The sequence below is a fragment of the Ceratosolen solmsi genome, unplaced genomic scaffold, assembly GCF_000503995.2.
Source record: "Ceratosolen solmsi marchali unplaced genomic scaffold, CerSol_1.0 scaffold2, whole genome shotgun sequence".
Classification (NCBI taxonomy): domain Eukaryota; kingdom Metazoa; phylum Arthropoda; class Insecta; order Hymenoptera; family Agaonidae; genus Ceratosolen; species Ceratosolen solmsi.
In genome coordinates, this window is record NW_011948422.1 from 2,682,866 (window position 1) to 2,709,894 (window position 27,029).

At 26.5% G+C, this 27,029-nt stretch overlaps 2 protein-coding genes across 2 annotated transcripts in view; one reads left to right on the forward strand and one right to left on the reverse strand.

Annotated features, from left to right (window-relative positions):
* nAChRalpha4 (nicotinic acetylcholine receptor alpha4) overlaps positions 1–27,029 on the reverse strand; it is a 198,801-nt gene that overhangs the window by 109,576 nt on the left and 62,196 nt on the right. The window contains exons 3-4 of the mRNA XM_011499055.1: positions 7,397–7,441; positions 911–1,020 (exon numbers count right to left, since the gene is read on the reverse strand). Of these exons, the coding sequence (XP_011497357.1) occupies positions 911–1,020; positions 7,397–7,441 (155 nt within the window). The remainder of the gene's footprint in view (positions 1–910; positions 1,021–7,396; positions 7,442–27,029) is intronic.
* Positions 24,651–25,429, forward strand: LOC105361780 (chymotrypsin-2-like). Its single transcript, XM_011499054.1, has 2 exons — positions 24,651–24,897; positions 25,247–25,429. The coding sequence occupies exons 1-2, from the start codon at positions 24,730–24,732 to the stop codon at positions 25,397–25,399; spliced, it is 321 nt and encodes a 106-aa protein (XP_011497356.1). The 5' UTR covers positions 24,651–24,729; the 3' UTR covers positions 25,400–25,429.

Consider the following 27,029-nt stretch of genomic DNA (forward strand, 5'->3'; position numbering starts at 1 on the left):
ATATATATATATATATATATATATATATACATATATTTATATATATACACAAAAACATGTACGTATATATGTGTATATTATATAAGAGAGTGACGAGTACCTACGTAACGTCACATCATTCGACGTTTTATACACATATCCACACTCTTATAAAACTTATGTAAAATATTTTTTTTGTTATGCATGCATCTGCATAGGCCTATTGTGTGAAATATATAAAAATCGCGTAAAAAGATTTGTGAATGCACAATGGACTGTCTAAAAAATAATTTAGATAATTGTATGAATATTTTATAGTATTATAAGAATGTGGAAAGTTGGATGAAACATCATGAGTGCATAGCCGTTTATGTGAACATGTGTGCACCTACATATATATATATATATATATATATATATACATGTATATATGTATACGCACATATGCCGTCGAATATAGTATAAAGTTGTTGCTGCGCCTACTGAACGCTGAATTAAAATGTTCATCGTCGGGTGCGCTAATTAGCGCTCGTTTGTTTTACGATCTTTGCACGTTCACATGAAACATCCTGACCAAACTCAACATACAGAGATACACAAAATATAGAAGAAAACGATTGGATCCGCGATGTATCGATGGTCGCTCCTATCAGTATTTATGGGCGTAAGCGTCAGATAAATCTGTGCGATCCCATAGGAGCGAGTTCAGAGCTCGAGAGTCGAATCGTTTTTCTCGTACTCCTTGGCAACATGCTTTGCCTCTACTTGTCACTCAATATAACAGATACATACATACATATTGCAATATGTATGCGATATATAATGTCACAGTATATATCACAGAGCTGGGGTGGGGTCGAGAGATGTTGGTCGGGGCGACGGTGGTCAGGGCTTGGGAGTGTTCACCAGAAAAGATTAAGTGGAAACTTACTTATTGTAGAGGACAATGTCGGGACGCCAAATATGATCGGAGGGCACGTGTAACATATGCACGCCGCCGTATTCCTTCGGCTCCCAGCGCAGCTTGTAGTCGTACCAGGACTGAAACAACAATGCAATCGCTAGAAAATACCTGCCATTCATACATTAACATATTTATATTTATTCGATTACTCTATCACGACTATCGGGTTTGCCCAAGAATATTTTACGTCGTTCGTTAGCACCGCGCGCTCACATTCTCATACGCCTAACCTCACCTTTACACATGTGCTTATTATATAAGTTACCCTGCACACGCGCGCCCGCGCACGCACACGTCAATACGCATACGGAATTCAACGACTATGTAATAATTATATTAATGACTGCTGCAGTTTATCCATCTATCGAATGCGAATCTACCGAAACGTAATACTCCTTTTAATAATAGAAAATTTCTTTGTGAGAGCTCATCATTTCGTAATAACGTGCGATAATTTTATACGAACCTTATTGATAATTATATTATAAATCGTCATATAGTCATTATAAATAAAGTAAAATATACCTACAGTCACGTATTTTATAAATTATTGTCTATTTTTTAATCCAATTTCACATGTGTTTTGAAAAAAATTTTCTTTCCTACGATTTCAAACTATTAATCTTCGTGTGGTAATTACTCATTTATATAAATTCAGACTTTTTATTACTATTCCAAACTAATACAATTTTCTACGCATTCTGATAATTCTAATCCAAAGATTTTCATATCTTGTCCAATTAAAGTGTATTTTAGATGGCTCTTAATAGTTATTTTAGTTCTTTTAATTTACTCTTTTATAATTTTTTTATGATAAATTTTGTCAACAGAGCAGAGTAATTTAGTATTAATACACTTCCTTATGCTCATTTTGAATTAAAAATGTGCTCTGTTTTCTCAAACGGAAAATCTTATCTTTTTGAAAATTGTCTTTCTTCCGTCCGGACGGCAAAAATATCTACCTACATATTGGGTGATAAGCGAAAGGATAAGTCGAGTGAAAGATTGAAGATATTTTACAATATCTTAAGTAGAAAGAATAGAAAAGGAAATAGAAAAAGAAAAAAATTTACAGGTTATAAAATACGGAACAGACGGAGTTTGCAAATGTACATGTGTATGATGTGGATGTATTTCAAAGTAACAAGAGAGAATTACTGGATATATTTCAAATAAAATGCCTTGCGAGACACACGTCGGAGATTCTGTTCATCTTCTTTCGACCATGAAACTGCAGTATTTGCAAATTTACTTCGTCGGAAGGAATGTAACTAGATTATATATTTCTTTTTTCCTGTCTTCGTCCTATCTGTTTCCTGTCGAAAAATGATAGATATATTTTCTATTGGAATTGTTTCGATTAATTTAAAAATTCTCTTACCTACCCAAATCCAATATTGTTTAACTTTTACATCTGCTTTTTTTCAATATGTAATTTATCTACATTTGAAATTATAAATCCATCGATTACTATATATATATATATATATAATTGTTTGCGTGTGTGTTTATCCCCGTGCACGCAACGATGTATACACAGAATATATGTAATATTGAAAGTTCACTATTTGATAAAAGAAATCATATGATAAATATTTACTTTACTTATTGATCTATTTATTTAAAAATATTTAATTATACTCTATACAACGTAAATGATAATTTAAATAAACGTTATGATATTTAACTTTAATGAAAGCTATATTTTATTTAAGAATATATTTAAGATTTATGTTTTTGGTAGAAAAAATAAACATTTTTCTATAATTTCAAGATTCATACTTTCCTATACGATATCACCCAGTAAATATATTACAATAGATACATATAGAAACAGATTTAATAAAGTAAATATAAGTGGAAAATAAATAAGGAAAATATAATTAATAATTTATATAATCAAAATATTCAATTACAAGTAAAATGATTGAAGATAGAGTAGCTATTATATTATGCAAAAAAATAATTGACAAATATTCAAAAATTTATAAGATTTTCAGAGAATAAGTTAATTTTAGGTATTAAATCAAATTTTATTAAGATTAAAAAATATATTTATACAGATTAATCAATCAAGATGTAAAACATATTAGATTACGAAAATTGTATTTATAATACATGTATTTTAAACTACTAATATTTTTAATTGAATTTCATATATTTTATTTAAATGAAAAATTCATTGATTTATAATCTGCTTTTAACTATTGTACAGAATTTTGTATTCAGTAATAAGTATAAATCAACCAAAGATTTTTTAATATTAAATAATTGTCAAATTCCTTCTATTTATAAAAAGAATTTTCAATAAATAATAATAATAATAACAATAATAATAATAATAATAATAATAATAATAATAATAATAATAATAATAATAATAATAATAATAATAATAATAATAATAATAATAATAATAATAATAATAATAATAATAATAATAATAATAATAATAATAATAATAATAATAATAATAATAATAATAATAATAATAATAATAATAGTATATGTGTATAATAATTATCAAATAGTTTTACGAATTTTTAGCAGATGACGCTGGGAAATTATAAAATATGAAATTTACTAGAATCGTAGGTTAAATTTCTTAGGTTAAATTATATTGAAATTTGCTAATTTTATAATATTATGATGAAAATATTATTAAATAGCCTATAGGTACATCTGTTTCTTATCAGTTATGTTGCTTTTAGCATTCGAATGCATTAACTAATACAATTAATTGCGCGATTGAAAAATCAAATTTTCTTCTTTGTTTTGCACTAAAAATTTAAGCAATGTTACGTTATGAAAACAGAAATTATATTCCATAATATCGCAATTAAAATGGCTGTTTAGAAATTAAGAAACTATTGGTTGAAACACACATCGAAACAACATCCGTCAAACTGCTTGAAAACAAGATACTTTAGATAACGTTGGCGAAGTAAATTATTTTTACTGGAACTTCCATTTAAATATATGTAATTTGAACAAAATAGTATAAAACGTTTAGATGCGTTACACGAGACAATAAATTGGGATACACATTCTTTATTGATCCGTTAAATCATTGCATCGTCCCTGGAATTCTCATTAACAGCAATTGTTGACGGGGGCGATTATCGTCGTAAGTGGTCCGGTAAAATAGCGGAAGCCAGGCGAAAAGGAACGAGGAAGCAAAGATAAATGTAGCGATCGAGAGTTATTTCATCGGGCGAGTATATATGGATGGATGCACTAACTCCCAGGAGCATTCAGAAAATGAAGCTCTTGGGGTAGGAGAGTCCTCGGAGTACTCGTTGGTACTCGAACGCGACGAACGTGCACCCCACCGGCACTGGCTTCTTTCTGTCCTTCGCTCATCCACGGCAAATAGACAACCGACGCTCCGTACGGCATCTTAACTAATGTGCATCCGAGGTCGAAAATCTTTCGTTAATGCACTTCTTACTTTAGATACTACAGATAGAAATTATTGACTCAAGGGTTTAACAGTCGTGTATCGCGGAACTCCTCGCGATCCCATTATTCCTGAACATTTTACAAACAATCTTTAAGGACACTGGATAATCATAAAGTTAATATGTTTATTCATTGAAATTTTTTGCAAACGACTCTCGCGACTTCTCCAGTGCAATGACATTAAAATTGTATATTGAAATTTTGAAAACTGTTGATTTAACTGCAAGAAGACTGCTTTAGCGGCGTGTGCGACTGTTTGACTTGTAAAGAAAATTTGTTTAATGGATTTATCTTGAAATATATTTTTTTAAATATCTTGGCCATCCAGACTTTTGAACGATGGCATGGATCAACTTGAACAAATTTAAAAATGGATGAAATATGTTATTATGTTGTGAAGCACATTGATATCTGTAAATATTTATGTTTCTCCATGAAGAATTCATAAATGCCGATTCTTCTGAGCCGTTTTTATTGAAATATTTATTCTTGACTACAAAAAAAAAAAAAAAAAGAACGATCCATTTTCGCAACATAATTTAAAAATTTACTTCTCATTTCATTATATTTGACAAACACAAATATACATGAGAAAAACAGGTATAAAAAATAAGTGTAATAGAATCTTTTACTCGCAAATGACTTTAAGCGCAAAAAAGCCAATTCTGTTATTTTCATATGAAACTTTTTGAATTTTTTATTACATACAATAGAAAAAAAAATTTAATTTATAATTCAATATTTTGATAAGTCAATTGGCACAACTAAATACGTGTAATCCTTAAACAAAAGATCTTAATTACTAATATTATTTTAACATTGAATTCCTCTTTTAAGATGTAAAATATGAAAAATAAGAGTATTTGAAAGAAATAATATTTTTCAACTAAACTGTACATAAATAGTATTTACCTAATAATAATTTGTGTTCAAATTTCAAAAATTATCATTACCAAACATATTCATTAAGTTTTTAATTTTTAATGCGTAAAATTAAAGCTACACCGGGCTTATCTTTTGCATCTCATTCTTTATTAAAATCTTTATTATGAGAATGAATCATGAATGAAAAATCAACGTTAATAATAGTTGTTAACCGACTTCAGGATGAATAAGTATTGTCGAAAAGTTCAGTATTGATGGGAAAATTGCGGAAGTATTTTCCAGAACGTGCCACATTTAATTTTGTCCGCTTGTATAAACTTTGCGTATATTTGGAATCCTAGGAAAATATTGAAAATTAGTTATCTGCAATTTGAAATGTCATAACAAGTGGAGGTAGCTTTTTAAAATCTTTATGCAGCGGCAGATTCAATTTTAATTATCCAATCATTTTAAGTAAAAATTTTTTGACTAATGTATTTTTAGATAGAAGAAAATCTATTTTATAGCCAGTTGTTTTACATTTAGGAGTTACTAATCCCACATCTACATAAACTGATCACATTTTCTACATAATATACAGCAGAAATTAATTTATACATTTAGTCTATATAAATGTAATGTAAAGTTAATCTAATTTTTACCATAACCGAAAATGTTCACTTTACTAAAAATATTATAGAAATTGTAAATTTTCATTACGATCAACAATAATGATTTTCGTTTATACGCGGATTAGAATGAGAATTAATGTTTATGATAAATTGCATTTAATGAATTCATATATTATATTAAATTTATATCTTATAATATTTATTTCACCATTTTTTAATATTTTTTTATTAAAAATTACATTAATATCTAGTGTAAATTGTGTATATCACACACTATTTAAAAAATACTTTTAAAATTTTTTCTTCTAAAATTAAAATTTGTTTAATCAAATATTTAATATAATAATAAAATTACATAAAATAAATAATATAGCAATAAATATAATAGTAATATATACTACAGATATAATAATTAATTAAATGTAATGAATTAAAAGGTAAATAAAGCATTTAAAAATAATTATTAATCACCATTAATTCAATATTTTGTTCTGAACTGAAGTTTACTTAACGAAATTATTATTGAAAATATTAGTATATATTGACGGGAATGAAGTAAAATAATAAATTATTAAAAGCTTTAAGTTTGAACGAGAATAAAATTAGTTCAGTTATATTGATTAGAAATTCACTTTCCAATGAAGAATTTTGATCCGAACCTGGAGTTTAAAATATTTTCAAGATATCCATATTCATAAAAGCGAGGAAGAAATATCTTGAAACTCACTAATTTAATTCTTTTTCAATTGGCAAACCTTCCATTTCAAGTAAAAAGAAAGCCGTTTGACAAAGAAAGATATTTATTAATACACTTTTGCAAGTGAATTAAAATGAAACTACGTTAAAATCTAGAATTTTATTAATATTATATTCGGACTTTCTCACACGAACTTTCTAATTCGATAAAATTTATATTATACTTTTAAAATATAATTTACAATGTGTGTATTATTGAATTGTAAGAATAATAACATTACCGAGTGACTAAAAAATGAGAAACATTAATTGTGATTCTAAAAATATACAATATTTTATTGCTGTTAAATAACAATAAATAATCTATAATATCGATTTAATGTTAATTTCTTTACAAATATATACTTTACAATTTATAAATATATACCTTCGTTATTGCTTATAAGTAATAATTCGCAAAGACATCAATTTTATGTCACTCACAAGAAAATACATATAAACAATTAAATTTCGTTTAAAAAAAATTTAATTAAACTCGGATTGAAAATAATTTTCAAAGTTATGTGAATTTAAAAGTTATAATCATTTCTGTCGCAACGAATGTTGTCAATGAGCGAAAGTGTGAAAATTAAAGCTTTTGTCGAAATTTAAGAGATTAATTTAAACTACGCAGTAGTTTTGCTATTTTTCTTGCTGTTTTTCTTTCATATTTTAGTTTTCATTCATTTTAGTTTTAAATATTAGTTGAAACGTTATTTGATATATGGAGATATTCTGCGTATAAATCCTAATTACTTACTTGCTCTACCCACAGATTCGTCGTCATGATCTGGTTCTTTAGATTCTGAAACAAAAAACAATCAGAATCAATATGTTTTTTATTTAATTTTGCAAAAATTCAACAATCATACATTGTATTAAATATGAAGCAAATAAAGATTCCAAATTAACATAATATAAATTGACTAATTGTATTAAGATATTGGTAGAAATGTAATTAATTGTTTGAAATTTCGGATAATGGCAAATAAATTATAATATTATACATCAATTTCATTGATTTGACTTGAATCGCTGACAATTCAACGTACTATATTATTTGTATTGGTAAAAGTTTTAAATCTCAATTTATCACCATTGCTAATTGCATGCCAATATTTTTCAGATAAAAATTTTATGATAGCTCGTTAAAATTTCTGGTTTAATCTAGAAAGTTAGTTACGATCTTTAATATATTGTATAAAATCAATTTCCTTTAAGAGCATAGGAGTATGTAATTTAAGTAAGGACATTCTGCCTCTTGATGACGAATAACCGTAAATATTGCAATTTTAACGAATTTTATTTTAACTTTCATTATTATGCTGGGATTTTTCATTAAAGCAAAAAAAAACAAAACAAAACAAAAAAAAACAATAAAAAAAAACAATAAAAAAAACAAACAAAAAACAAAAACAAAAACAAAACAAAAACAAAAACAAAAAAAAAAAACAAAAAAAAAAAACAAAAAAAAAATCCGAACTGACGTAAATGAATTATATAATTCCTGCAATTTTTACTCCATATAATCCACATGATGTTAAAATGTATAGCGAAGCTCGGTGATGAAATTGCAAAACTTGGTGATTTTTGGCCATGTCACGAACAATGACAATGTAATTTCCCGGTTCTTGGAAGCTACTGTCGAGTAAATGCAATGAGTTGCTCGAAACTGTTGTGATATATCATCTGGTAGATATTAACCGTTGCATTTTGGGCGAAGAAGTTAAGCGAGCTTCGAGATATTTAACATCCATTTATTAAACTTCAACATTTGTATGAGATGGACGAAATATTATGTTATTTTAAATTAAGGTTGGTGAAAGATTTAATTTAAACTACTTGTGGTTATATTATTTTTTCTATTTGTTGCTGAATAGACAAAAATTTACACAGATCAGGCAAATGGATATATTGTTCTCATAAAATTTGTAAATTAAGTGGAAAATTCGACTCAAGTTTTCGTGCTACACCGTATGCTCATTGCGTATGGTTATCATTATAAATACATTTGAAATGTTTAAATTAATTATTTGAATTTCATTCTATATTACTTTGATTTTTTATGTTTCAAATTTTCATAATATAATTTAATAATATCTGAATCATAAAGAAATATTCATTTATATGAATGTTATGTTGAATGTGAAACTTTGAAGTTTTACCTGATAATGACAATCCAAATATTTATAATCATGAACTAAAATATCAAAAGTAAATATTTATCGATGATATATGTTATTATCCTCAGCATTGCAATATTCGACTCTCTATATTTAGAGATATTTTCGAATTATATAAAAAAAATTTTTTTTTTTCAGGTAAAATTCAATTTATTCCTATGATTAAGAGTATTATGTTTATATAGAGTTGAAATTTTATTAAAATTTTGTACTTGATTTCTATATAAATGCTTTATCGAAAATGCTACCGACTTGAAAACTAAAGTATTAATATGCAGAGAATACAACGGGCCAATAAAAATGAATATTTTTTTTATTATATGTTACTTGTTTTTTTAAATAAATAATGGAGCAGTGCTAAGACAAAATAAAAAAATAAGAAATAAAATTTTCCGTATTTTAATAAAGTATTGTCGACTACTAAATATTCATGTTTGTTAAATGATATGTAAATAATAATCTAATTTTATCGGAGCTCATACTTGATATTATGATCGAGTTATAGGTATAATATAGATTTTTAGATTATAAAATGCATTAATGTCACTTGTACCAGTTTAAGCACTAAATGTCATCGTATTTGTATCGTTATTTTGTCGTATTTTTTGTATTTGTAACATACTGCTTATGTTAACCATTAATATCGGATCGTAACAACAATGTATATTTTTATAAAAAAAAAAAAAAAAAAAAAAAAAAAAGAAAAAAAGAAAAAAGAATAAAAGAATAAAAGAAAAAAAAAGTTTTTATTCTATGATTTATAAGAACTACGCGCAATAATTTATGTATTAGAAAAAAGTGAGTTTTAAACGACAAATTGGACAGTAAGGGAAATTTTTCTTTTCGTGTATTAAAATCATGCATTATAACTGCAAATACAAGCGAATTTTTTTAACCATATAAAAAGCATAGAGTCACGAGTCCATCATCATGTATTGTGAATATCGTCAACAAAGTGAATTTATGTTTGTTGTTAAATTAATTTCCATGTTAATATATGCTGTTCTATTGTAGTTGACGTGATATAGTGGGGGAGGAGCTTTACGAGTTGGAGAAACCGAAGGATATGCGAAATGCGAATGTGTCGACTAGTAGAGGCAATGTTTAGACAGTAATTTAATGGAAAGGTTTTCAATAGCATCAATTCGTATAAAGATGATTACACTGATCGATATCGTTCGATCCCATATTGTCTCGACGATAAAGAAAAAGTATTACGAGATTACGAGAAAGGTAACGATAAATTCTCTCTGGTTCAACGAACCTGATACTACAGAGCACTGTACATTTTAAACGCAATACAGCTCCGAAAATACGTATTTTTTTTTTTTTTTTTTAAAGTACTATTAGTACATTAAGATATAGATAGATAAGCGGATAACATAAAAAATTAGTTATCATACTGATGCAGGTTGAAGCTTATTACCAGTTAATGAAAGTAACACGTAAAGAAACATATTAAGATTCGTATAACAAACATATTCGCAAAACAAATGACTAAAAATCTATTTCATTTCAATGTAATCAGCTTACAAAGGTAAAAGGCAAGATGAATTAATGATAATTATGCTTAAAAAAATCTGTCGTTTTATTCGCGATCCGATATTGCGAATTTATGTACTCTGTTGTGCTGCACATAACAAATAACGACGAATGATAAAAATAATAAATACTATTCGAATCATCGTAGCCACGCGATTTTTCAAATTATGTATTTGCTAAGTAAAAAGCGTGAAATATTTTAATTGAACAGACAAAAAATGGAAAATTGGTCCAGTGGGACGAGATGCGATCCAGATTATAAAGCTCCTCGAGAAAGTCGATTGGTGAGCAGATACTCGAGCGAGGCGAAGTAGTAGAGAAATTCATTGAAAATTGATTGTAGAGGGGACAAAGAGAAATGTATTAAATTGAAAGCAATGGTAATTGGAGATTATTTCTTTCGTCAGCTATGAAGCCATAGGTAAACTTACAACCCATATAATTCACTTTAATAAATAATTTAGTATAATTTTATATTTTCCATATTTCCATAGTTTAGAGTACCATACTTTACCTTTAATTAAGAATATTATCAACAGCTGCATTTGCGATTTCTTTCAACATTATATTTTATAAAAATTCATTTTTGTTCAAGAATTTTTAACTGCAAAGCAGACAAATAAGGGCGTCGGTAGAAAAACGAAATTGTAATAAATCTAGAATACTTTTTAAGAATTGGGCAGATGGCTTTTTATTACCACATCACGATTTTCTAGAATTCTATGAAGAGAATAAAGATAGATAGATAGAGAGAGATAGATGGATAGAGAGAGAGAGAGAGAGAGAGAGACTCTGTGTGTGTGCGTGCGTGCGTGTGTGTGAAAGGGATCGATTATGACGAAGTGAGCGGAGAAAGTACGAAGAGACAAAGTGTGTAATCAGCAATTCGCATTTTACTTAAATTAATTACACTGGTCCGATGTAGTTGTTGTCGAATAATTTTCTTTAATAATGGATGTAGATTAATATACAATTAATTACTTAAATTACCCGCGGTAAAACAAAGTTTCTTGCTTTATCGTATTTTAAAAGTTTCATTTATCCAACACTAATGTTTGACGATATTGTTTAGTATAGACTTTTATTCTTTTATGGAATGAAATAATTATTACATGCTATAAAATAATTATACGAAGCATCTTCGAATATATTTTTAACTCCATATACATAAGTATTATATTCTGATTAATAATCGAGCATCAATATTATTAAAGTAATCAATATATATGATTATATAAAATATTATTGATATAATATCGCAGGCAGATCGAATGAGATAACCATGAACCCTTTAATCGTTCACCGTATTATGAAATAAAAAAAAAGATTCTTAAAGAGAAAATTTCTTACATTTTACTTTCTCTTTAGTTTTTCATATGTTTATGTAAGAATACTACTTCAAAAATAGACGACCCTAAACGAAAATTATATTAAAAACAAAATGAAATGAAGCATAATAATATCATCTCGCATATACATACACTAAATTACTGGAAGTATTCGTGCAATTTTTTGAATGCCATTGTAAGGATACGAATATAGTACGAATGTGTAACCAAACCAATAAAATGATTGTGTAGCTTCCAGACTTACAAAAAATGATTATTTTCTCTCAATTCAAAAGGATGACTAGTAATAGGAATGAATCTGTGAGAAAACCATTCCGATTATTTAGAATAGTATTTGAAAGTTGAAAGGAATGAATATACGTGTGAGAAAATGTAGCGACAACTGGCAATAAAATAATACGTGAAAGACTTGGAAATAACGATTTATTGGTATCAACTGGTCCGACATAAACACTGCATCATCGCTGACTTTCAACCTCATTATGCTGAATCCATACCAATGTTAATTCGATGGTAATACAATCTGAAATATACACACACACAGACACACACACACACACACACGCACGCACGCACACACACACACACACACACATATATATATATATATTCATACATATAAAAAACTCAATAAAAAGCAAAATACAATATCGGAAAGCTCACAAACTGATGGAATGTTGAACATTTACTGACGATATAGTCATCGCAGAATAATTTATTTTATAAATACCATATGTATTCATCGTATAATATTATCTTTTGTTGAATTGCAAATATGTAAGCTACTTAGAACACGTAAAAACAGAATTTAATTTGAAATAACTTATTGTGAACTTAGTAATAATAAAGTAGAGAGTAAGTTTCTTCGTCCCCCGAAGAAAATTAATATTTAATGCTACAAGGAGTATGTAGTTATTTGGTAATAAAGTGAAAACATCGTTGACAGAAAATAAAAATATAATAATACATAACTATTTGTTCCAAAGCATTATTTAAATGTTATAACTGATAAGAAAATAAGAAAAATGGTTTGAAAAACATGGCACCAGAAATATTATTTAAACTATTAATAGAAAATTCTAATAATCAAAAAACTACAATGTAAATTAAAAAAATATTGATAAAATTAGATTGGAATACGTGATAATTATTTAGAGCTTTGAGTGAATTTTGGATAAATATATAGGAATTAATGGTTATAAAATATAAAAATATAACGAATTCATAGTACCGCGAAATTATTTTTAAATTTTGAAAAGCTTTAATATAAGCATTTCATTTTATTAGGACTCTAAATTTTCTGAAATTTCTACAAGTTTGCTTTCGAGTACTTGATAGGATACCGAACAAAGATATAAAAACAAACAACACACAAATATAAAAATAAATGTAAAAAATCTGAAATGACCCAATTGATACAAAAAATTTGTTCGATCTGTGCTTCTGAAGATATAAAAGGAATAGATGGACATTGTCGCGTTTCAATATAAATTTATTTCATGATAAAATAAAAGCTAATTTTCCGATCACTGACAAGAACACACGCGAATACATAAGTGCTTCTTACAATTGCAAATTTTTCCGGATCTTTGAGTTTTCCATTCTGTCGTATTAAGTAGAAATAGGTAAAACAGTATGGATTCAGAAACAAGTATTGGCAAATAGGTGAGTGGCAAATAGATGTGTAAAGGAAAACGATGCAAGCGAGAAATGCATTTTATGGGAAATAAAGGTAAAAGATGGAAAGCTTACGAAGTAGTATATTATTCAAAGGAAAAAGAGAAAAGCCAATGAAGAGACCGCACCAACTCGTTTTGAATGCGAAGAGACGACTCGACCTCCTTCCCGCTTCGTTAATACCGTATCCACTAAGCTTTACAAACATGCTCGTAAAAATATTCGTCCAAGCGCAAGCGAATAAGAGAGTGAGAGAGGGTGCATGTGGGTATGAGGGAAAGGGAGGGGTGGTAAAGGAGCGAAAGTAAAGAGAGATGCGTAGAAAGCATATGCTCGTCTCTCTTACCGCTGAGAAGTAGCAGGTTATTTCAATTTTGATGTGTGCATACAGCTTTACCCCCCCCCCTCTCTCTCTCTTTCATACTCTATTTCTCTACCTCTCTCTTTTTATTTTTATTCTGCTCGTATCACTTATAGTTGCTTTAGATATAAAAGCTTGAAACCGCAGTTTGACACTATTCAAGTTCTCAGAGAGTTTTGTGAGAGGGAATAAGTATTCAAAAAACATTACTCACTTTTTCATTCTTATTCGTCGACAAATTAGTTATTTCGCTTAGATCAATATATATTCTTCTCAAATATAATTACATCTGTAGCGTTTTTACACTTTGAATGTTTGAAATAACATATAAATTATTTAAAATTAATAGTAGCTTGGGGGATAATGAAGAATTTGTAATAACATAATTATTTTAATAATAAAGTATATTTAAATGCTATTAGCAGGGTAATAAAACAGTGTAAATTGTGAAATTATAAAATTATTTACAAATATAGATAATAATGATACTAAAAATTACATTTCATTTGCGTATTTTGAATCTGTATTAATATATCCATATAATATATATTTACCAATTGATTTTCCATTGAATATTCAATAATAATTATATTTAGACGTGGGATTAATAATTATAATAATAATAATTATTATATTTAGACGTGCGGATTAAGCATATACTTCCTAAAAAAATCACGTTTACGTATAATTTAAACGATATTGATCGAACACTCATTTATTTGTAAACTATAAACGTCTGCGGAACTATTGACCTTTAATTGACTATTTTATAGCCGTACAATTTCAATAATCTACAACAAAGTGTTTTTACATTAAATTTTTTCCTATAAAATATTTCAATGTAAACTATAGAGCCCAGTAGATGGTAAAATTCACGATTTATTATTACATTATTAAATAAAACGATTAGATTATACGACTCTGTTATGCATTTTTATGAGATTATGAGAAAAAAAAAACCCACAATTTGATTGCTACTGCTTAATAGAAAATATTAAAGGACAAAGATTAAGGTATGGAGTAAGCTTGCGTTTAATTATCTATACAGACAGATGTAAATGAACGATAAAATAAATGTTTATGTATTGTATCCTGATCGGAAATGAAAGAATACCGAGGTCACGGAGACACATAATTCAGATATTACCGCCTTCATGCTGCTGAAATAAATAAGAGAAGAGCTTAGTTCACAGTGTCTGCGTCTCCATTCTCACTTTTCTCGTTCAGCTTATATTTTACCCTTGAGAATAATATAAAAAAATAAATGTTAATTTTTTATTTTTCGAAGTCCCTTTCATGATTTTTATTAATTTTTATCGATGGTAGACGAATTATAAATTATATTGAAGCCATTCTTTTGCCCACGACTCGAAAGCTCGAACGAGAATATTAAAATATATTCAAGCGCGCTTACTTCATGTTTTTATTGGTATTATCTACACGTATTCGAAAACATAGAACAAAAGTAAATATTACAGATCTAGAAATATTAAACAAGAAGCTGAAGGTAAAATTTGAAGTAGCGCGTTTTAAATTATTAGGCAAAGACAATAGAAAGTTATCCTAGATCATGGTATTTTTTTTTTTTTTTTTTTTTTAAATATGTTATTTCTTAATACATCAGAATATATGTGCCTATACATACATACATACACACACACACACACACACACACACACATATATATATATATATATATACATATGCGACTGCAACTAATTTCATTTTTAATTTTATGAAGTAATAATTACTTAAATTACTTGTACATGAAGTTGAAATTATCATATTTTTATTTTACATGATTTTTTCCTAACAATACGCGAGGTGGAAAACTTTCTTTTGAATAAAAATTCCTTGCAATTTAATTAATTCTCTGCAGTATTATATATGAAAAGCAATGTGTTGTTAGTCGAATCTAGAATTTCATAATGGGATAAAATACTATTTGAAAAGTAATTGCGATTGTGAACGGTTTTGTTTGAAAATAGAAAAAATTCCGCTAAAATTTATGTTTGATCAAAACTATCATTATAATAATGGAAATATTGAAATACCAAATTTTTTATTTCGATTGTACGAATAATCTCTTTACTTTATATATCAGGTTTCTCTTCTTCCTCTCTCTCTCTCTCTCTCTCTCTCTCTCTCTCTCCCTCATAATCCAAACATTATTGTATATTTTGAATGTTAAACGGTCGATCTACATTTTCATCAACGATACACCAATGAAAAGAATTTTATTTTTAGTATTTATCTTATTTATGTTATTTTATATTATTTGTGAAAACATCAATGATTCTCGGGAACTTTGGTAAAATTATAATTTTTACAATTACGGCCCCATCGCAGTATCCATTCAAACCTACTGCTTCCAATAAATTTGATGCAATTAATATATGAATAATGTAAACATGTATGCATGAAATAAAGGAGTGTGTCGAGATTTCGTAAAAAAAAAAGATGAAAATTAAGCTAAACAGCAAGGTCAAATGAAGGTAAAATTAAGGTACTGAGACACTTGTCTTTATAGACACTATTGTACTTATTTCCAAGTAGTTGAGAAATTAATCAATTATTTATCTTTCAACTACAGTAATGAAATTATAATTTATGAAGTAGGAATTACCAGTGTGGGTTGTATGTTTTAGAAATCACGTGTTCTATATTAAATTGTACGTCAATGTATTTCAGATAAAAATTAAAAAATTCTGAATTATGTAGTTTGAAATGTATACTTATATATTTTTAGACAATGTTAAAAATATATAATTTATATTTAGAGATAATGAAATTAAATAAACTTCCAATTTAAAATATACAAATAGCACAATCCACCATGTCATATTAATTGATAACTAATATTGATCTTAGATAATATTGTTCTTGTTTGTAGTATGGATAACCGTATATATTCATTTAATTTTAGAATTTAATTACTAAAATTTTGTATCATAAATATTAATTATTTTTTTTTTTTTTTTTTTTGTCTTTTATTTGACATAGTTACTATTTTTCATAACAATTGGAATGTGCTTTTAAAGTATTCGTTACTTTAATAATCAATTGGCTGAAAATTTTGAGAGTATACGAAGATACCGTAATATTAAACTGATAGATAATATTTTATACGTAAAATTAATATTTTTAATGAAAATATATGATTTGTGCTGTAATGAAAGGGATAAAGAAAATATTGTATTTTAGAGTAATAATAACATTGATTTTAATATAAAATTCATGTATAATGTTAATATTAATTATATTGTAAAAATTCATATCGAAAAAAAAAAAAAGAAAAAATAATGTCAATTACACCCTAAAGATTTATTTTGAACCGTTGAATGTATAATATTTTGAATGTATTGTAATTAATGGAAAGTCAATTGCATTTATTTTTCTTTGAAAACTGATAAATGTTGCAAATTGGAATATTTATTAATTTCCTATATGTCAATAAGATGGAATACTTATTCAACCAATGCAATAAATAATATAATTATCAATAATTTTAATACAATTATATTTAAAATAAAATTTTCATTTTAACGTTTATTCAATTTACCGTTAAATTTATTTAAATGGTTTAAATATTTTTATATATTTATTTGTTTTTTTCTTTTTTTTTTTTTATTTATTTATTGATTTATTTTTGTTCTGATTATGGGAAACTGAATTACAAATGGGTGAACATTAGCCTTGTCGTCGTTTCATCGTATTACTAAAATTGTCCTTGAAGACAATAGCAGTATGAATCAATATAAAAACAAATAAATCTTAATATTATTTACTGTTCACCCCTTACAGAATGAGAATAAAAGAAAGTGATGTTTATCGTTGTCTGGAAAGTTGGCGAATTGTAAGTCCGTAAAGGAAGAGCAGGGCGTGGTTATATCACGACATGTACACATACGACACACGTACGGATACGATAGAGATTATTGCGACAGCCACGCGTAACTTGTGTTAGTGTTGTTGGCAAAGTGCAGCATGCACAACTACACGTGCATGAAGATTATATGATTTGGTAAATGCACCAGTATAGCGTTCGTGCATATAACTGTTTGTCAGTTCATGTGTGTTCATTAGAATATGCATACTAACAAGGAACAATCTTGTTTACAATTCTCAGTTATTTTTGAAGAATATTTGAATATTTTGAGAAACGTGTTTAATTAAATTAACAAAGGGGCAAATTATTATCTTGTTCCATTAAATAATTATTTTTACATATCCTGTATTTATCGCCTGCACCATATTTATATTTTTCTCTATTGTAATTAAATGTTATAAAAATTAATTTTCTTGCAGAAGTAAAGACAATTTAACTAATTGAAAACTTATTGTATATAACAAGCTGAAAACATTTTATTTTGAAATTGCAAAAATAGTAGACGAAATTTTTGTAATATTTTTTAATAATATTTAGTCCGCGTTAAAGCACTGTTTAATAATTCTTTAAATTTCAAGAATTGCATAACACTAATATCATTTGAATCAATAAATTGTTAAATAACGGCACCTTGCGAACGTTTTCAACGTGTTACAATAATTTTAGTTTTACATTTAATTTTTTCTCATTTAACTGATTTCAAAAATTTCCAAATTAAATACGGTGAGTAATAAACTTAATCAGATATATAAATATTTAATGTCTATAGTTTCAGAAATTTGTTTGATGATTTTAAAAATTTTTAACAATTATTTTTATTTCATTGTTATCGTCACATTCTAAGATTATAAATTTTACTTAGTGTTTTAATTCTAATTAATAAGAATATTTCTGTTCAGCTACTTTATATTGAAAAATTCTTATTATACATAATAAATAAATAATAACTTATTGAAATTTATTTTAGATAAGATAATAATTTTTTGTCTCTTTTATATTTATAGCTAATAAAAAAGATCTCTATATCATATTTAAATATAAAAAAAATACAAATATTTATAGATGTCTCTCTTTCATATCTTTCATTCTCATGAATATGAATATACAATAAACGTATTGTATAGAATATCATTTTAAGTGTGAAATCATGAACTAACATGAATTCTCGAAGGATGCAATGACAAATACTTATATAACAAGACATCGTATTATACATTTATAAACATTTTTATTACTAATCAATAGTACAAATACTGTGATTTCAAAAGAAACATTGTTATCTTACTGAATATAAATTAATTTCTTACATAAAAATATGTTAGTGTCGTTTTTCCATTTTGTTGAACATATCAACGATTTTATCAGACAAAATTTATCAAACTCATTATAATTATTACTAAAAATAGAATTTAAAAAGATATGTCGTATGAAAAGTTACAGTTTATTGATTAATACTTAAACATAAAAACAAAAATAAAACAAAAAAAAAAAAACCTGTAGGATTACCGTTCTGTAAATATCTAAACATATTCAATTAGGATTTTCTAATTTTTTGAGAAAATACTAACGACATTTACAACTCGCGTTTATAAGTTTTTAGGAAACGATTTTCAGAAGTCATATAAAAAATTAATTGTGTCAAAATAGTTGAACAAACTACTGTCATTAACAAACATTAACATTTACAAAGTACTCGAAGTATAAAAATGAGGCTTGAAAGTTAATAGCCTTCTGCAATCCTGTTGATTAAAAAAAAATTATTAAAATAATTAAGATTGATTAATATTATAACGAACATAATGGCATTTTAAATGATTATAGGCCAATTTTTAAAATAAAAATACTCACTATCCATCATTAGCCATAGTATTATTTAATACATATACAATAAAATATTTTAAGTATTTATATGAAGTATCATCTTCATATTCGCTAAAGATTAAATTATGGAGGCTGAAATTCATTGTCATTAGCAAAAAGTGCTTAGGGTTTTAAGAATAATCAAATGAGTTAATGCATTTCATGAAATCTAGATTTTAAATAAAATTAACAAAACCTGTGTTACGTATATATCTGATGTAGATAGATTGTCTACTAATGCTTTCAAATATTTCATTGAATAATCCGTATTATTATCATTACATTAAATTATCATTATATTTTCATTATCTTGCAACTATGTCAATAGATTTTTACCGGTGCTAGTATTAGTACTTTTGTGATGAATAAAACAATTTTTTATTCTATTATGATTTTTACTGTGCTACCTCACTTTACATTCGTAAAGATACGCAATATTATATTTTTCATAATCCAAGGATGCTTCATTTTATGAATGGTATTTTAATAAAATATTTTTCTTAAGAATAATTCAATCAATACGTATTAATATTAACAAATCGTTATTCATTAACAATAAGCAATGTGTTGTTTAATGATACAATTACAAATTTATTAAGATTAATATTTCTATAATTACTATTGTATTTATAATTGAAGAGCATATTGTTATGAATTTTGTTAAATAAGTAATTATATATATATATATATATATATATATATATATATTTAAATTATAGATAGTTTATAGATTATTATATATAATAAAAATATGTAATGACATAATCATTGATGATCGATGTGCAATTAAACTAGTTGATAGACAATTTAATTTTTACAAAATGCCTGTCACATTTTCAGTTCAATTTTATTACCACACAATACGTCAAGGTTTTAAATGTGTTATGTACTACAAATAATTAGAAGTATTTCCTTGTAAAATAAAATTCAATTACTTGTTATATTCACATGGTATATCAGTAAGTAAAGAAACTTTTCATACTTTGAAAAATGAAAAGATTGTATTATTATTCTTCAAAACTGGCAAACAATTGGCTTGAAATTAATAATAATGAGAAGAATGAAATTATAATAATAAATTCAAAGTTATTTTCCGATTTCATAAATAATTATAAATTTAATTAAATATAGAAAAAAGTCGTAATTTTAGACAACTTGTAAAGATTAGCGCATAAAATATCAAAATATCTGCAGTTCTAATTCTACTTTATTATCGTGTAAAAAAAATAATGTACTTATTATCAGTTATACAAGTATTCATGAAATCTAGATATTATTATTATTGACATTTTGAAATTATTTAAACTATTCATCAAATAAGCCTTAATTTTATAACGCGTTTTTAAAATTTAAATAATAATTTAAATAAATTGTTTACAAATAGGCTTAATTTTTGTAAATATATGCTTATGTCAAGCTATACATTTTATATTTTATAATGTACTACTATCTTAAAGAATTTAAGAAATAAATACGCACACAAGCTGGCGAAGGCTCGCACTGCACACACACACACGCACACACACACACACGTATGGAAAGACACGTGCGAATATATATATATATTATATAAATATATATAGATATTTAAATCATAGGAAAATGAACATCTATTTTTTATAATATTTATATATATATATATATATATATATATATATATATTGTAATTGGTAGCACAGTATTTGCATAATTCTTATCTCAACTAATATTTATTTACGATATCATATAACATAATATAACTCTGAAAATCGTTTAAGTAAAATATTCAAACACGAATTATATTTCGTTAGTATATCAAGTATTTCTGTAGTTCGATCAAGTAATACTTTTAACACGACTATTCTTTCACTCATTTCTTAGTATTAAAATGGATTTTTCAGTCTTCGTTCTTTTATTTTTACCATTAATTGCTGGTAAGTTATATTGTTATTGTTGAAATTGAATCAATAAATTTGAATCAATATATTTTTAACAAATTGAGATAAATTCAATCAATGAATCAATGAGCTTCATTAATTGTAAAAATAATTTAATATTTAAATATATTTGATACGGCAATGGATTATTCAATACTGAAAATAATGTCATATTATTTATAACTTTATTTTAATATATTTATATTTAATATAATTAAAAGATAACACGATTTTCTCAGTATTGCAGAAAGCATTGTAGATAAAATAGCTCGGAATTTATGAAAAAGTGAATTTTATTTTAGGAGTTATAAATATTTGTATTGAGCTGTATTAACTTTATTAACCGAATTTACTTAATTCTATCGCGAATTAAAAATGAATTATATAGCTATGCAAATTCTTTAAATTGTTTGTCATTTTTAGAACAACAAATGAGTACCAAAATCTGCTTTTCCATAATGAATGCATATAATATTGAAAATTACAATCCATTAGTTGTGTATGAAAATTTTCTCGCATTTGTCAGGTACTTTGAGTAAAAATGTAAGAATAATTGGCGGCGCGGACAGTCATATAAGATTCCATCCGTACGCAGTGACGATAAGATATTCTCCAACCAACGAGCTCCAATGCACTGGCGCAATTGTTAGCCACAAGCACATTTTAACATCAGCTCACTGTATAAACAAATATCCGGCTAAAATTCATCTATTGAGAATATATGTGGGAACAAGCAGTATATCGAGGATCGACGGACCGTATTATGAAATTGGTCATATAGATAATCATCCAGCGTTTCTGGATTCCATGGAAGGACATAGCATTTATCCATACGACCTCTCTATCGTCACGGTATGGCCGATGATTTTTCTTAAATCTCTATATTATTTATCAGTTTTATTTTTATTATAAAATGTACTAAAAATCTATCTTAATTATATTTCACGCGCGCGCACACGCACGCACGCGCGCGCGCACACACACACACACACACACACACACACACACAGAGGATTTACAAAATTGAACTTTTTAATTGAATTCCCTTGAATTTACGGGCCATGGATGATCGGTGAACAAATGTAATTACGTTCATGATGTTTATTTTAAATATAAGAGATATTCATCGTATGAGACAAATTATGTTATAATATATAAATAATGTAATGCATGGCGAGTAAAGTGAGAATTACGTTAATGTAATACTTTTAAACTTCATGCTTTCAAGAAAACCTTCACATTATACATCGAGATATTTATTTGCAATTTACCATTTCCATTGAAAGAATTTTGATTAATTTACAGTGTTATATTAATATAAAGATGTAAAATGAAATTTCTTTTATGTGGATAATATTGCAATTTGAAGTAATGTGATAATGAATTTATATATACAATTTAATATTATTATTTGAGTATTTAATATTACTATTCGACAGTTTCAAGATTTCAGTGGAGAATTGAATGTAAGATAAGCTTAAATGTAAGAGGAGATGTACGGAAAGACAAAGAACCTTTGGCAGAATATCGAGAAAAGCTGGACTAGTCATGTCCTGAATAGAGCATATCCTTGCGATTTCAAAATGCCTCTGGGATGGACGCATTTAATTCACATTAAATATCTTTCTCAAAAGTACGGATGTGTCGCGAAGAGTGTTCCCTTTCCCGTGTTTATCTCTCTTGTCGAGTCGTTCCTTTCGGGACAATTGGCTTCCGAAAGACAGACAGTGACGAAATACATATCAGTCTCTCTTGATGAAAAGTAGGAGTTTCATCGATCTGAATGATGATGTCTGCATCGGCTCCGATATATCAGTTCCAAGCATTATGAGGCTACACTGCATTGCATTCAACCCGTTTGACTTCTTTCTCTCTTAAGCGTTTAAGTCGTTCGAAGCTGAGCGGATAAAAGGTGGTTTTCTAAGCTGCATTGGATGGCGTCAAGCAAACGCTGCTCCCTCTTGTCATTTTCTTTCTTAGTGTAGGGATTTGTACCAGCGAATGAGAAGGGTGAGGAGGTGGAGGCTAAATTTTACAGTTATAACGTTGTAGTACATGAGTATTGAGTTTCACGAACGTTCAATACCTTAATAGACAATCTATTTGTAATGAAAAATAATGTATGAATAATGAAATTTCTTTTTCAAAATTGGACTCGTTGCGACGTCTAAAATACGAATTTAGTCATCGTTAGATATTATAATTGTAGAAGGGTTCGCAATTCTTTTCCATGGCGGCTTAATGCTTAGTAATGCTAGTTTTATTGTTAAGTTCAATTAATAGTTTCAAGTAGTTAAATTAACTTTAATGTGATGAATATTTGTTTAAGGAAAATTCACACAAGTTCTATATGTAAATATCTATTGTAAATGAAAGTCATAGCTCTTGTAAAGTCAGTTAATTGCAACTTAAGTCGTAACTTCGAGTAAAGTAGAGATATGCATTTATTAATTCTGACATAATTAAAATCACATATAACATAGGCTACAAGCGATGCTGAGTAAAATGTATTTCTCTATAATAATAGCCACGGATTTGTAATGAATTGCACGTTATGTAATTCGTTAATCACAAGTTAGAATGTAATAAGCAAAATCTATTCGTAAATGTTGAAATGGTGTAGTTGAAAAATTTCATAAAAATAAAGATACATCTAGAGCTGCAATTCTCATCGAGTTTAGTCTTTTACAAAATCTCATTTCATTCAATTATGAGATTTTAAAAATAAATAGTAATTTCAATAAATATTTTCATTTTATTGTATCTTCAATTTACGAACACAAATGAAACATTTGAAACATTAAAATCGTTTTACCCCCGTTAGATATTCCAATAAATTTTAACTCCATTATTTAACAATGCTTATGTGATTCAAGATTGACAAATTAGTAAAAATAAATTATAGTATATTTGTATAAAATTAACGAAAAAAAAAAAAAAAAAAAAATCGTAAGCTAGTAGAAATTCGACTATAATACTACAAAAAATGTTTCGACTATTCGTAACTTAATATTTAAAATATAAGCAAATAAATTTATATTTAAAAAAAAAATTGATAAAAAAGATTCTATCATTTAGATTGATATGATTTAAAAGTATTAATATTTTGTAAAAGAAATTCTTATTTATGCTATTCTTTAAAAATTACACAATAACTTAAATGGCCCGTATTCTCATTAAATACTTATATACTTCTCTTTAAATACAATGTGCGAAATTTTTATATCAATAGGTCACTGGAGAAATCGTATTTAACGAATATCAAAATAAAATTGACCTTCCAACCTCGAATGTTCGGCTCGGGGATGTTGCCGTTATGGCTGGATGGGGTAAACATACTAAATCGAATGGCGCATTAATCGAAATAATACAAGAAGTTTATACGTTAACAGTCGATAAGACAACCTGTGCAAGATCCCATCCGTTTGAAATAAACGAGGACAAACTCTGCGTTTTTAAGAGCTATGGAGTTGGCATATGCTACGTAAGTCTAAAAAATTTTTCAAACTTCAATTTTAGAAAAATATTTTTTTTAAATATTCATCGTTATACTTTAACACAATGTTGTGCCTTTCGAAAGATGATATTTCAAAACGTTCCTTTCCAATTTCCCTTCCTCGAGTTTATATATTTTCATGATTTTTTCATTAATAAATAAATAAAAATAAATAATTATATTCATTAGAATTTAATTAAAATTTGTCACAAAATCTCATTTGTGATACTTAAAATTCATATATCTTAATAAAAAAGACTGTACATTAAATAATAAATTTTGTTATTATTGTACGTAACTATCTAATTTAAGCAAGGACATTTTTAAATTTAAATAGGGTGACAGTGGCCTTCCATTGGTTGCAAATGGAAAACTAATTGGCATTGCTTCGTTTGGTGTTCCATGTGCTGTAGGGCTGTCAGACATATTTACCAATGTTTATGCTTGTATTGATTTTATTAGATCTATTGTTCCATATGAAAGATCTTAGTTATTACCTATCACGAAAGGACATTGTAAATATATATATATATATATATATATATAAGTGTGTGTGTGTGTGTGTGTGTGTGTGTGTGTGTAAGTGTGTGCGCGCGCGCGCGCGTGTGTGTCTGTGCGTATGCGTGCGTGCGTGCGTGCGTGTTTGCGTGTTTGCGTGTGCGCCTGCAAGTGTGCGTGTGTAATGTAATATATGTACATTATGAGAAGTATTTCGATCTCAATTAATTGAAGTCGATTAAATGCTTGCCTATTCTTTAAATGTCAAAAGAATTATAAATACTTTATAAAGGCTTGAAACCAAACAAAATTACAAATTTGTATGTTACTAAAAATACTGATCGCCAAAAGTTCTTTTAATAGAAAAGTAAAAAAATATGTACCAACGGAAATTTTAAATAAAAACGATAGGTAACACAATTTTCAAGAAATTGCATTAAATGTCCATCGTGAAAAACTTTTAGTGTAAAATCGAAGAATAATAAAAAAGAATATAGCTTAATTATGGATCTATCTTTCAATTAAATAATGGTATTTTATGATACATCACAGTATTCTACATGTAATAAATATTAAAATTTATGTTTAGATATTTAATCTAACAATTACTGTATTGTAGTAAGAAGGTCATTTATATAATGCAATGTAATTATTTTCATATCTTATTATGGTCATGCGATACATATAGTTTGTTTATATGATTTATTTATTGCAAGCAAATATGGTTGTAAATTAATAAAATAATTGTGTTTGGTAAATAAATTATTATCCGTAGTCAAAGTGAATATGAAAATTGCGCGATTAAGTTTCTAATGATTGATTTGATTATGTAAATAATGAATTGATATATGTAGACAAATAATACTTAAAATACATCTATTATAATTTACATCTACACATTATATGCTTTTTTATTATTAATTTATAATTATTATTTTTTATAAATTATATTAGCATTATTAGTCTATATGAGCTTTTTTTATATTTACGAAGCTAAATAACTAGTGAGCAATTTGATTATGCTCTTTTCAAATTTTTTTAGTTGACAATCTATATATTAACGAATAAATTTATATATATATATATATATATATATATAAGAAAATGTTTATCACTATTTTAAACAGTATAAGTAATAAATAAATTCATAATTTGATACATATGTTAAAATTTAAAAAAAAAAAAAAAAAAATGAATAAATAAAATAAATAAATTTCTTTTCATAAAATAGCGTACTTTTCTTTTTAACCCTACATTTAACCAGAAAAAAAAACTAAATATATAAAATAATAATAAGAATTACTTTTGTGATAAATAAATTTAAAAATTCATGAAGTAATATGGAAAGCTTCCAAATAATTTCAAACAGACGTTAAAAATTTTGAAATTCATTTAATATAAATACACAGAAGGATAAATTATGTCTACTGAAATTTTCCTTTTTGAAATACTTATAAAATTATTTCATTAAATTTTTATTTCATTAATATATAAATGTGATCGCAAAAAGTTTTGTATGCAATTTATTTATGGTAATTAATTTTCAAATGTTTTCCAACACTGCTCATAACAAACTATTGCGAAGCTTTATTTGCTATAAACTAAAATTGATATTACAAAAT